Source organism: Ahaetulla prasina, chromosome 3, assembly GCF_028640845.1.
Source record: "Ahaetulla prasina isolate Xishuangbanna chromosome 3, ASM2864084v1, whole genome shotgun sequence".
NCBI lineage: Eukaryota > Metazoa > Chordata > Lepidosauria > Squamata > Colubridae > Ahaetulla > Ahaetulla prasina.
Window position 1 is genome coordinate 111,722,862 of NC_080541.1, and position 13,894 is coordinate 111,736,755.

The following is a 13,894-nucleotide window of genomic DNA, read 5'->3' on the forward strand; positions in this document are numbered from 1 at the left end:
ATGTACAGCTGGGTGTCATCAGCATACAGCTGGTATCTCACCCCAAAACCACTGAGGACCTCGCCCAGCGGCTTCATATAGATGTTGAACAGGAGAGGCGAGAGAACCGACCCCTGTGGTACCCCACACATGAGGCGCCTTGCGGTCGATCTCTGCCCCCCTGCCAACACCGTCTGTGATTGGTCAGAGAGATAGGACGTGAACCACCGAAGAACGGTGCCTCCTACTCTTAAACTCCCCACCATCGCAGCAGGATACCATGGTCGATGATATCAAAAGCCGCTGAGAGATCTAAGAGGACCAGGGCAGAGGAATAACCCCTGTCCCGAGCCCTCCAAAGATCATCCACCAACGTGACCAAAGCCGTCTCCATGCTGTACCCGGGCCGAAAGCCGGACTGGAACGGGTCTAGATGAATTGAATTGAAAGCTTCCTAGGGAGCAGTTGAAAGCTGCTTTCCATAGGTCTCCCTCCTTGATTCGGACTCAGTAATATGCTTCTCTAGTTTAGTAAAGACCTTTCCTTTGGCTAGGTGGGATAGCATGTCCTTCATGAGTGAGAGGGGGTATAGGTTGTACACACACATGCTGTTAATCCCCATGAAATCCACACATAATCTCATAGTCCCATTTTTTTTCTTTAAATAGGAGTAGGGCTGCAACTCGTGGCTTGGCCAGCTTGATGAACCCTCTTGCTAGGTTTTTGTCTATTTATTTGCACATTTCTTGCATATCTCAGAGTGCCATGGCATGCAGTTTGAGTTTGAGAAGCTTGGCCCCAGGGATTATTTCAATGGCACAGTCCATTGTACAGGGGGGTGGGGGGTAGGACATTGCATTTGGTTTCACTGAACACTTCAGTGAGGTCCTAATATTCTCTAGGGATCCGTTCAGCCTTTGGGATTTGTTCAGAGGTGGCTGCCAGTTGTTCTGGTGGGGCTCAGGGAGGGGGGTTTCCTGTGTGGGTGATGCCTCTATTTGCTGGTGTGAAAGGGGTTGCTAACCTCAGCCTCCAGTTGTCCCGTTGCCACAAGATGATCGGGCCCCACTTGTCTATCCAAGAGAGCCCAAGTATGACAGACCCTGTCATTTTTAGAGCAATTATGAATCAAATTGATTCCCAGTGGTCCGCTAGCTGTAGCTTCACTGGTTCGGTCAGATGGGTGGCATGGACTCTCCCCAATAGGTACCCATTGACCTGCTTGAACTTAATTGGGTAGGCCAATTTCTTCATTATGATCCCTAATTTCAAGACCATGGGTAAATTAATCTAATCTAGTGCAGCCTGAGTCTCTTAGGGCTTCAAAAGTGCCCTGGGTCCATTTTGGGGGCTCTGAGATGTATTGGGTGGATAGTTCACTCACCATCAGGTCGTTTTCCACCTCATCCTCATTCATGGGGATGGTGATTGGTCATTGTTAACTGAAGTCCCCCCCCCCTTCTGCTGAGTGATGAGGGAACTTTACAGCCTGGAGGGCTTTTTTGGACTTGTCAGCAGCATGCCTGGGGCCTTGATCAGGTCGCACCCTGGGTGATGGCTCTGGCTTGGGTTTTGGAGCTGGAGTTGCTCAGTGGCCTATCCTTCTGCATCTGTAGCATACCAACTGGCCTGGAAGGGTTGGTCTTGGGGCCATCTGGGTTACTGCAGCATCCCATCAGCCGGGTGGTCTCCAATATGGTTGTCCTCTGTCTCTCTGGGACTCGGTTGCCTCTGCATGTCATAGATGCACAAACCTCATTTTTCTCTCTACAGCTCTCACAGGCTGGCGATATCATCTTGGAAGTATATCTGGAACAGAAGAATCCTGACTATTGTGTTACTCTTAAGGTAAGCAAAAGGTCTTTGTGTAAATTGCCCAAGGGTACTCTTTGGATGGAGAAGAGGTTCAGAACTATCACTAAGGCATCACTGATTTTTATGACAAAAAGGTATTAATATATACACTGTACAATGGATTGACTGAAAATTAGAATTCTATTTCTTAATTACCCCACAGGTTTCTCCCAAAATGAGAGCAGAAGAACTAACAAATCAAGTGCTTAAGATGAGAAATGTAACAGCTAGCCAAGATCTTTGGCTAACCTTTGAAGTTTTAGAAAATGGAGAGCTAGGTCAGTAAAAACACTTTGTTTCTTTTTTCTCTGTATAAAGTTAAGGCTATATGATTACCCTATATTTTATTTTAAAGGCAGCCCTTTTCCCTTCCCACCCTGCACTAGGCTAGCTAGCATTGAGGGAAGGGAAATAACTCTCTGCTGGTATGAAATCTGAGCTAAGATTACTAGCAGGGAGGAAAATGGGCTGCCTTTGCCGGTGAATTAAGCTTTTCTTCACAAAGTACAGGTATCCATTGCTTGGATTCCACAAGTGGCCATTATTTTCCAAGCCTGTTCAGCTGCAAACTTCATTGCTAGACTGCATAGGTGACTGGGTTGAAGCAATTTGCTGCTCAGAAGAAGATGCAGCTTGTGGGATTATGCCATGTGGCCTAACAACAGAATGGCTTGTTCTCCTTCCCTTCCCCCATCTCTTAGGCTCTGAAAATATTTGGAAGGTAAGTGAGCAATTGTGAGGGGGTTGTGGGAAGAGGCTTGTGGAACCCTGTCAGGGCACACTGCAGCATCTTTGCAATTGGTCATAAGGGCAAATGACATGGGAGCGCTGTAGGCTTTGTAACTTTGAAACAGGGTTGAATGTAGTGTTTGGGAGGTCTGTTGGCAACTTTGAATGGTTGTTTAATGATCTGTCATACCACAAAGTATGAAATCTATGGGCTATAAAGTAACTTACATTTGATAGCCAGCATTTTAAATTAAATCCTCAAGCCTACCAGCAGCAAGTATACCTTCTACAACAGCAGTCCCCAACCTTTGCAGCTCGGTGGTCTGGTGGGGCGGGGGAGAGGGGAACCGGGCCATGAAAGTGGCAGGCTGGCATTCAGAAGTGCAGCTCAATTTGCATGAGCGGTGAGCCGGTGCGCATGCTAGTTGAGCTGCATGCACATGCGTATCAGCCTGCTGCTTGCATAAGTTGAGCTGCATGTGCATGCATGCGCACTGGCCCACCTCTCACATGGCCCAGTTGTGAATAGGTCACAGCTGGTTGTTTGCCGCAACCCAAAGTTGTGGACCCCTGTTCTACAACGTAACTACCATTCTGCTAAACTGGCTTCTACAATCAAGAGCTGCTATTTGCTCCAGTTGTAGCTTCCAAGACATCAACAACAACGGCTCCATTTAGAACAAAACAACACAGAGAGAGAACAAGGAAATGAATCACTGTGTAATGTAGGTGAGATTCTCTTTAATGGAATCATGAATTCAAGAAAAGCCCCAGATATTGCATCTTCTTTTTTAAAAAAGTTTTTTTTTCATAAAATATCAAATCAATGCGTGAACAGTGTGCCACCTGGGTGTCATACATTCTAGTACAAATAAAACTAATCAGGTTAATCAAAATCATTTCATTCAATCAGCTTATGTAATTTCTCATAATAATACACACTTGTATTCATTATAGTCTATCATTTTTCAATTATTCCATGTTTTCTATTACTTTCATTTTATGATATAAAAATACATACACTAATATCAATGGTGGGGTTCAAATTTTTAACAACTGGTTCTGTGGGTGTGGCTTATTTGGGGGTGTGGCATGGTGGTCATGTGACCAGGTGGGCGTGACTAGCTGGTCATGTGACCAGGTGGGCGTGGCTATGTGCATAGGGACTACTCAGAGAGCTGAAAAAAGTCATTTCTGACTGGTTCTCGCATTTTTTACCAGTCCTCGCACTTATGACCATCTTCACATTTATGCTCGTTGCAGCATTCTTAACAACTGTGTCACTCATTTCACAATTGCTTCTCGTAAAACGTAAAATGTGCAAAACTTAAAATGTGAGGACAGTCAAAAGTGTGAGGACCGCTCAAAAGTGCGAGAAACAGTCAAAAATAACTTTTTCAGCCCTCTGCACATAGGGACTACCCAGTGGACTGAAAAAAGTGATTTCTGACAGGTCCTCGCACTTTTGACCAGTCCTTGCACTTATAACCAGTCATCATTTATGCCCGTTGCAGCATTCTTAACAACTGTGTCATAACTGTGGTGCTTCTTGTGACTGGGTGGGCATGGCCAGGTGGTCATGTGTCATCACTTCTTTGCCCTAATGACAGTTTGCTGCAACGGTCGTAAGTGTAAAAAATGGTCATAAGTCATTTTTTTCAGTGCCATTGTAACTGTTGTAAGTCAAGGATTACCTGTACAAAAATACAAAATGCTTCTTTGCTTGCAAAAAGCTGCCTTAAATACCAATCATTAGATTAGAAATACCTGCAAACTGGAGTTACAAATCAGGCAGGGTGCCAGAGCACCTTGAAAAATTAAAATAGTTAAAATGCAATGATAACTATCAGCAGCCAACTCTTGCTCATAAAGTGAAACCCTTTAGCAGACAGATTGTTTAAGCTCTCCAGAATGAAGCAAAGGAGCAAACAGAGTATCTGTTGCTTGTTAAACCAATTACCAGAACAAGTAGACACAGGAACTAGTCAGATTTCTGAAGCTGCTTCTTTTCAGGAACAGAGATTAACATTTATCCTTCCAAACAAAGCTGAATAGGGAAAATTATCTCATCACTAAACACAGGATTAAACATCACCAAGCATGGAATTAAACTTCACCAAAAACCAGTTTTAGACCAAAAGTCAGAAAGGGTATGTAGACTCACGTTTGAATGTCACTCTTTCTAGCTAGCCAATAAGTCTTGCTGAATGTCACTCATCTTGGTTCCTTGTCATTAAAAGCTTCTGCTTTGTTATTCAATTATTTCTTCAAAGTGCTAATCATTGCATCCTGACTGGAAGAACTCCAACAGGAGAGTATTTCCTCCCAACAGCAGTGTAAAAAGCTTAAAAAAACCCTTTCCCTTTAAGAAAGTCAAGCAAAAAAACAACAACAACCCAGGAGAAGCTCCAAAGGCGACACTAAGTGTAGGCATACTGCCAAGAATGTAATAAGGGTTAATGGAGATGCAATTTCTGTAATCAGGGCAATAAAGATTAGGCTGGGAAACAACACCAGAATGTTGTAATTCCTTACAGGGTTAACCCTGTAAAGTGGGAAAAAACAAAAGGAGATTTCTTCTAACAACCGATTGTCCGAACTGCTTAATTACTTAACAACCAGTTCTACTGAACCGGTGCGAACTGGTAGAATCCCACCACTGACTAATATTCCCCATTCTCTTATTTCTATCACTTATACGAGCTTTTAATCGTATCACCCTTTATTAAGAGACTTTTCCTTTCTTTCTTTCCGATCTAACTTCTAATCATGTCACCTACCTAAAAAAAGAAGAAAAAAGAAAGAGAGAGAGAAAAGGAAAAGCAACTCAGAACAACAACAAAAAAGAGAAATCATCCATCCATCATCTCTTCAATACTTTAATTGCTATGCTTTTTTTTACTTGCCTCCCAAATTCCTCTCTTAAATCTTTGTCTCTGTCTATGTCTGCTGCTTGGATGTTCAGTCTAGGTATTCCTCCCACCTCTATCCTCTTCCACTGCCTAATTTATAACATTGCTACCCAGGCCCCTGTCTTCCCACTCTCTTAATATATTTCCCCCCTGGTTTAATTCATCAATCACTATTATTTTCATTGTTGTCTCTTCTTTGTCTTCTTCCTTCTTCATGTTGACTCCTCTCTTTCCTGGGCATCTTGGTCTATGTTCATCATCCCTCGTATGGTATTTTCCATTTTTTCCATAACTTCCTTAAATCCTTTCTCCATGATGTCTTTTGTATTTTGAAAAAGTAAATCCATCTCCTTCACAATTTCACTCATTTCTTCCTTCTTAAGTATCCTGTTTTATTTTTAAGAATTCAATTTTTATCTAGCAGTCCAAGAACTATTTATTCAGTCTTTAAGGAATACACTAGTCTCAGTTCTTTATGTCCCATAGGTTAACAATCAGTTCCATTTAAGTAGTCCCAGAAGTTATCAAAAGCCCCTTTACGTCCCCTTTACAGATTCAATCTTCTAGTATAACATTCAAGTGTTTCTTTAATTGAATACCTTCCTCATTTTCATATTTGGGTCTCGGTAGTCATAGGATAGCTAGAAGTAATCCAATGGGCATTTTCACTGTTCTTCATATAGGTATTCTCAGATTTGTAATTTTTCCTTTCATCAGTAGGTAGCACTCTCCACTTAAATTTCAATTTACTAGTCCATCGTCCATCGTCATTTTAGTTATAAAACAGCTATAAAAATAGAATAAATTTTGTAAGTAAATAATTCCAGCATTTAAAATGCCTTCCCAGTGACGTCACCCTCCTGCTGGGTGCTCTAACAGAGCACTCCGTGTTAGAAGATTGTAAAAGTCAGTGAAACAGAAAAAAAATCACTGTTCACTGAGCTTAGCATAACCTCTGGGTGAAAGAGGTTATCAGAGTTGTGGGAAAGTGGCAGGTCTGACAGGGGGTTTGCTCTCAAGAGCGAATTTTCCTGGATTTATGACCCCACCGAATTCCACTCCCTCCAACTTCAGCACGCTCCTGTTTTTATCAGGAAAAAGGAGTGGGAATGTCGCTTCTGCTCTACAGGACTTATTAAATTGATTGATATTCTAAGCAGACGGGAATTTCACAAGCGTTCGATCTTTGATGTAGAATCAGCACGGCAAGTACCGACTCCCTTTTTGAAACTTGAAACCTTTCTTTGTCTTTGATTAATTGACTTTTAAAATGGTGTCTGAAAGTGAAAGTAAAAATTTTTAGTACGATGAAGCAGCGTTATTTGTGGATTGTTACAAACGGAGTTTTTTTATACTGAAAGGAGGGAAGGAGAGTTATTAAGTTTGAATTCCTGATTCTTTTGAAGACAGAATGGCAGCTAAACCTTTAAAGCCTTCTGGAAGAAGGGGATCTGAACCAAGTCTTGAGGAAATATTGAAAGAACAATTAAAACTTTCTGAAGATAGGCAAAAAGAGATGATGGAGAATTTTAATGCAAAAATAAGAAGATATTCTTATGGCAGTTCAAGGACTGAGTAAAAAATTGAAGGATTGGAAGTGGAAATGCAACAGATCTCTCAGTCAAATAAGCATTTAGAAGACAAAATGAAAGGTGTTCAGAAAAAGTGGATCAAAATGAAGATCAGGTTGTGATATTACAATATAAACTTATGGAAGGAGCTCTTAGAATTGTGGTATGCAAGAAGAGCGAGGAGAAGACTTAAGAAAAATTATATCAGAAGCATTGGCTGAATTTATTGATGTGGACCCCAAGAGGTAGCTTACCAAATTGATAAAATATATAGAGTTAATTCTTGGATTGCAAGACAGAGAAAGCTTCCTCGGGACATTGTGGTTTATTTTGTGAAAAGGACTATGAGAAATCAGATTCTGCAAGTTTCATATCAGACAACTTTAAAAATTGGAGAACAGGAGTTGAAGGTGTTGAAAGAGATTCCTTCAAAGATGTTAAGAGACAGGAAGGAATTTGCTTTTTTTACACAAGAACTTAAAAAACATCAGATTCAATTCAGATGGGAGGTGCCAGTTGGACTGACACTATTCTATCAAGGAAGGAGATATAGAATTGACACTGTTTTAAAGGCAAAGGATTTTCTTTCTACAGTTTTGAAAGTCGAAATAGAAGTGATAGAAAAACTTCAAGAGACTCAAGAAGGCGTGGTGATCCAAGAGCCTTTATTGCTGCCAGTATTAGAGGAACCACAAGAGCAAAGGGTGACAAGAGGAGCCCTTAAGCGTAAAGAAGAGCAACAGTCTCAAAGTAAAAGTCAGGATCCCATTATGGAAGCTGTGGGAGGAGCTAGACGGAAGATACCGGAGGAGGAGCGTCTGCTCCAAAGCTTCAGGAGGCCAGTAATGGCAAATAGAATCTTGTCATGGAATGTTAATGGCTTGAATTCAGCTCAGAAAAGAAGGAAAATATTTCACTACTTGAAACAATTTAAAAATGATGTGATTTGTTTGCAAGAGACACATATAAAATTATCAGACCAAAAATATTTAATTAATTCAAAATTGGGTAACCATTTTGTTGCATCAGCTTTGGAAAAGAAGCATGGAATTGTTGTATATATCAGGAAGGATATACCAGCTAAGTTAATTGAGGCAGATATTCAAGGAAGATTTATTGCTATTGAACTGGTGATAGATGCAAAAAAGACTTTGTTGATAGGTATTTATGCACCTAATCAGCAACAAGAAAAGTTTTACAAAATGTTACATGAGAGGTTGACCCTCTGGGATTATAGTTCGTTTATTTTATTAGGAGACTGGAATGGAGTAATTGATACAAGAAGGGATAAGAGAACCTCCTCCAAGAAGATACCTATACATGCAAAATTACCAAAATCCTTTTTTGAAATGATGGAAGACTTTGAGTTTAGAGATATATGGAGGTTACGGAATCCAGATGAGAGAGATTTTACTTTTTTTTCTGATAGGCATCAATCTTTTTCACGTATTGATTTTATTTTAATTTCTAATGACTTGCTTTCTAGGGTGAAGAAAAGCGAAGATATTTCCGAGGTGTTTAACTGACCATAGCCCAGTATGGATGGAATTATTACAAGGGAAAAAAGGTGGTAGAACATGGAGGTTGAATGAAAATCTGTTTAGATATGAGGATAATGTAACTTATTGTAAGAAACAGTTAAAAGAATTTTTTGATTTTAATATGTACAAAGGGACACCTATAGGAACTGTGTGGGAGGCGAGCAAAGCGTGTATTAGAGGATATTGATTTACTTGGACAATAGGCAAAGGAATAATAAACAAAGGCAGCGTAGATATTTGGAAGAAGAAATTCAAGGAAGCAACAGTTATTAATTCAAAACCCACAAGATCATAAACTTAAAGAGGCTATCAAAATATTACAGAGTCAATTTAATATGTTAATGGCAGACCAGGTGGCAACGAATATACAATATGCTAAACATAATACCTTTTGTAATGCAAATAAACCTGGGAGATGGTTGGCATATAATTTAAGGAAGAAACAGAAAGCACGTGTCATACAAAAAATAGAATATAAAGGTAAAGAGATATACCAACAGGATAAAATTAAAAAGGCATTCTCAGAATTTTATACTGCACTATATGCAAAAGACAAAATATTGGATAGGGACATTTATGATTATTTGAAAGATTATAAGGTTAATATTCTAACATTAGAACAGAGGGAGGAGCTGAATCGGCCGATAGCTACTGGAGAAATAGTGGAGGCAATTAAACAATTAAAAATGGGAAAACCCTGGTACAGATGGTCTTACAGCAACTTATTATAAAAAAACACAGGATGAAATATTAGGCCCACTTAAAGAATTATTTAATCAGATACAATTAGGAGTGGGAATACCCCCGTCATGGAAAACGTCTTTTATTTCACTGATACCGAAAGAGGAGCAAGACTGCTCTAAACCTGGTAACTACAGGCCGATTTCACTTTTAAATAATGATTATAAGATTTTTGTAAAAATAATAGCAAATAGATTAATGTTAGTTTTACAACAAAGAATTCATACTGATCAATCTGGTTTTATAAAAGGGAGGCAGATGAGGAATAATGTTAGACAGATTATTAATATATTGGAATATTTGGAAAAGAAGAATACTTCAGCGGCACTTATTTTTTTGGATGCAGAGAAAGCCTTTGATCGATTGCATTGGGATTTTTTATTTAAATTAATAGAGAAAATGCAATTTGGAGACTGTTTTATTAGAATAATTAAAGCGATTTATGGAGAGCAAACAGCACAGATTATAGTAAATGGTAGTTTGACAGAAGTTATTAAGATTGCGAAAGGAACGAGACAGGGATGTCCCTTATCACCATTATTGATTGTTTTGACTCTGGATCCATTATTAGATAAAATACGAGAATTAATGAAAATAGAGGAATTAAGATTAGACAATATGAGTATAAAGTTAGAGCTTTTGCAGATGATGTAGTGGTTACGTTAACGAATCCTATAAATTCAAGTAGATTTTTGTTGGAAGTAATTGATAAATATGGAAAGGTATCAGGATTTAAAATAAATCAGAATAAAACAAAAGTGATAATTAAAAATATGTCTATACAACAGAAACAAAAACTAGAGGAAATGACAGGATTTGAGGTAGTAAAAAAGGTTAAATATTTAGGGGTCTATATTAGCTCATCGAACAAGAAACTTTATAAGAATAATTATGACTTGCTATGGCAAAAAGTTCAGAATGATATGAGTGGCTGGAAGAAATTGCAGTTATCCCTATTGGGAAGGATTGCGGCTATTAAAATGAATGTGTTACCTAGATTTTTGTTTCTGTTCCAGATGATACCAATAATTAAAAAGGATAAAAATTTGGAAGATTGGCAGATTGGAATTAATAAATTTATATGGCAGGGTAAAAGGCGAGGTTAAAATGAAAATAATACAGGACTCACGGGAAAGAGGTGGTTTAAGAATGCCTAACTTTAAATTATATTATGAAGCAGTAGCCCTTTCAGTAATAAGTGACTGGTTTAACTTAACAGAGGAAAGAATTTTGAATATAGAAGGTTATGACTTGTTATATGGATGGCATGCGTATTTATTTTATGAAAAAAGTGGATAGGGCTTTTAAGAATCATGTGTTGAGAAGTGCTCTTTTGGTCTGGAAAAATATTCCTATAAATTAGAATACAAGATTCCTATATGGGCGAGCCCTAGCATGCAATAGAGAATATAAATATAGAACAGAAACAGGAAATGATTACTTATAAAGAACTTTTGTATGCTGAAGGAGGTAGATTGCAATTAAAATCATTACAGGTATTAAATGAAGAAGGAGGAATTATACTTGGTTTCAATATGGGCAAATAAGTGCTAGATGGAAAGAAGATCAAAAAATTGGTATAATGCAAAGGGAGGAAAATTTAATAAAGCAAAGTAGAAATCAGACCCAGGAGCATATAAAGAGATTGTATAATGTGTTGCTTGAAATAGATTCGGAAAAGGATTTGGTAAAGGATTGTATGATAAAATGGGCACAGAATATTCAGGAACCAATAATGTTGGAAACATGGGAGAAAATCTGGGTTAGAAATGTTAAGTTTACACAAGCACAGAATTTAAGGAAAATTTTTATAAGATGTTTTATAGATGGCATTTAGATCCCAAAAAATTATCATGTATGTATCCTAATATCCAAGCGAAATGTTGGAGGTGTGATTGTGATGATGCTACATATTTTCATATTTGGTGGACTTGCAAGAAAATTAAGGTCTTTTGGATAAGAATTTGGTGGATTATTCAAAATGTACTGAAGAAGAAGATAAAGTTCCTGCCACAATTTTTCCTTTTGGGAATTATAACGGATTGTACAGGGATTGAGACTAAATTGATTCTGAATTTAATAACAGCAGCAAGACTGTTGATTGGACAATACTGGAAGAAAGAAGAGATACCTACAATAGAAGAATGGATATTGAAAGTTATTAATTTGGCTGAGATGGCTAAAATCTCAGCGTTTTTAAAAGACAATACGCAGGAAAGATATTTAATTGAATGGAAAAAATGGATTGATTATCTACAAAACAGATATCAGATTAAGAAATATCAGATTGCCTTTGAATAATTAGAAAGTTATTTTATGTAATGGGGAGGGGGTTGGGAGATGAAAAGCTTTGGATGTGGTTATTTGGATTGGAAGGGAAAATTTTATTCTATGTTTGGTTTATGTATAACAATACCTTGTGATTGACCCGGGAAGCCGGGAGGGGGGAAGGGGTTTTGTTTTTTTTTTGGGAGGGAGGGGGAAAAAGGGGGAAAAATGTTTTTGTTTTTTAAAACTCTTTCAATAAAAAAAAAAAAGTTTCCCTTCAAGGAATACACTAGTCTCAGTTCTTTATGTCCCATAGGTTAACAATCAGTTCCATTTAAGTAGTCCCAGAAGTTATCAAAAGCCCCTTTACGTCCCCTTTACAGATTCAATCTTCTAGTATAACATTCAAGTGTTTCTTTAATTGAATACCTTCCTCATTTTCATATTTGGGTCTCGGTAGTCATAGGATAGCTAGAAGTAATCCAATGGGCATTTTCACTGTTCTTCATATAGGTATTCTCAGATTTGTAATTTTTCCTTTCATCAGTAGGTAGCACTCTCCACTTAAATTTCAATTTACTAATCCATCGTCCATCGTCATTTTAGTTATAAAACAGCTATAAAAATAGAATAAATTTTGTAAGTAAATAATTCCAGCATTTAAAATGCCTTCCCAGTACCACATCTTCCAAATTTAGGAATCCAATTTTCTATTTATTTCAAAATCTATTATTTTACTCTCCTGCACCTTCATTTCTGGTCAGGTATTTCCTCTGAATGCCCCAAAATGCTTAAATGCCGCTTTAACACATAGTTCTGAGCAAGTAACTCTAGATTGTTTCTTGGGGTTAAATTTAGAGCAAAAGAAAAATCTTCTTCCCTCAGTTCCAAAACCGTTCACCTACTTCTCTCCAGCAGCAGTCTTAGTTGTTCTTCAGTTGTCCCAGCTTTTTAGCAGTCATCTTTAGCTGCCTCTTCTTGACATGGCTGAGAGGGAAAAAGAACCCTGGGCCAGAAAGGAGAGCTGAGACTCTCCTTGACCTTGCAGGGTGCCCCTCTTTGCTTCACCACCCCTACAGGGCGGCTTTGGCTCCCTTTGGAGCCCACAAACGGAAAGAACGTGGCATGGGAGCATGGAGACTTGCTCCACATGTCCGATCCTGCCGTGTATCCGATCCCGCCTCAATCTCAACTGGATGTTCAGATATTGCATCTTCTGCAGGGTGTGTGCCATCCCATCCAGAGCAAAAGAGGATACAGTATTTTCTTGACATCTGAGGGTTTTTCTGCAGACACACTAATTCGGTTTTGGGATTAAATCTGAATTTGCTCTCATCATCCAGTCCTTTTCAACTTCAAGGGTCTGGGTCAATTTTTCCATCAGATATTCTGTTCTCCCTGGCATAAAGATATAGTATACCATATCCTTAACATAGGGACGCAATGGCTCAGGGGCTAAGACGTTGAGCTTGTCGATGGAAAGATCAGCAGTTCAGTGGTTCAAATCCCTAGTGCTGCCATGGAATGGGGTGAGCTCCTGTGATTTGTCCCAGCTTCTGCCAACCTAGCAGTTCAAAAGCAGGTAAAAAATGCAAGTAGAAAAATAGGAACCACCTTTGGTGGGAAGGTAACAGCATTCTGTGCACCTTTGGCATTGAGTCATGCCAGCCACATGACCACGGAGACGTCTTCGGATAGCGCTGGCTCTTCGGCTTTGAAACGGAGATGAGCACTGCCCCCTAGAGTCGGGAATGACTAGCACATATGTGCGAGGGGAACCTTTATCTTTACCCTTATCCTTAACATACTTCTGATGTTTATTTTCCTGGATGCCTCCTGATACTCGCATATACTATACTTTGGATTCTTTTTCTGAACATCATTTTTCAGAGCGTCCTTTGTATCCCAAGGAGAAAGTTCTAGAGCAGGCCCTACAGTGGTGCAAGTTACCAAAACCCAGCTCTGCATATTTACTTGTGAAAAAGTTGTCCATCGAGGAAGGAAGCTGCCTTTTCACAGGTGAGTGAGCCTATTATTTAAGAGACAAATATACTTGTTACTGTTTTTAAAACCATCAGAACATTTTCTATAGCATTCTTGTCTGTATAGAAATAGATCTGAACTTTGTTCCTTGCATATAAAGCTAAAATGATTTCTGCCTAAAAATCTGGAAAGATGGTATAGTGAAGATAGTATTGGCCTAGCTGGCCTGATAATATAAAAGAATATGTCCAAAAGTATTTTATGGAGGAGGAACAAGTAGTATAATGCATGTTTTCCAGTATCTATCATCTCCCAA

General features: G+C 38.8%; 1 protein-coding gene across 3 annotated transcripts in view; it reads left to right on the forward strand.

The window, feature by feature from the left end:
* Positions 1-13,894, forward strand: part of ARAP3 (ArfGAP with RhoGAP domain, ankyrin repeat and PH domain 3) — a 188,443-nt gene that overhangs the window by 98,349 nt on the left and 76,200 nt on the right. For all 3 annotated transcript variants that reach the window (XM_058174610.1, XM_058174612.1, XM_058174613.1), the window contains 3 exons: positions 1,753-1,827; positions 1,997-2,111; positions 13,486-13,614. In XM_058174610.1, the coding sequence (XP_058030593.1) occupies positions 1,753-1,827; positions 1,997-2,111; positions 13,486-13,614 (319 nt within the window). The remainder of the gene's footprint in view (positions 1-1,752; positions 1,828-1,996; positions 2,112-13,485; positions 13,615-13,894) is intronic.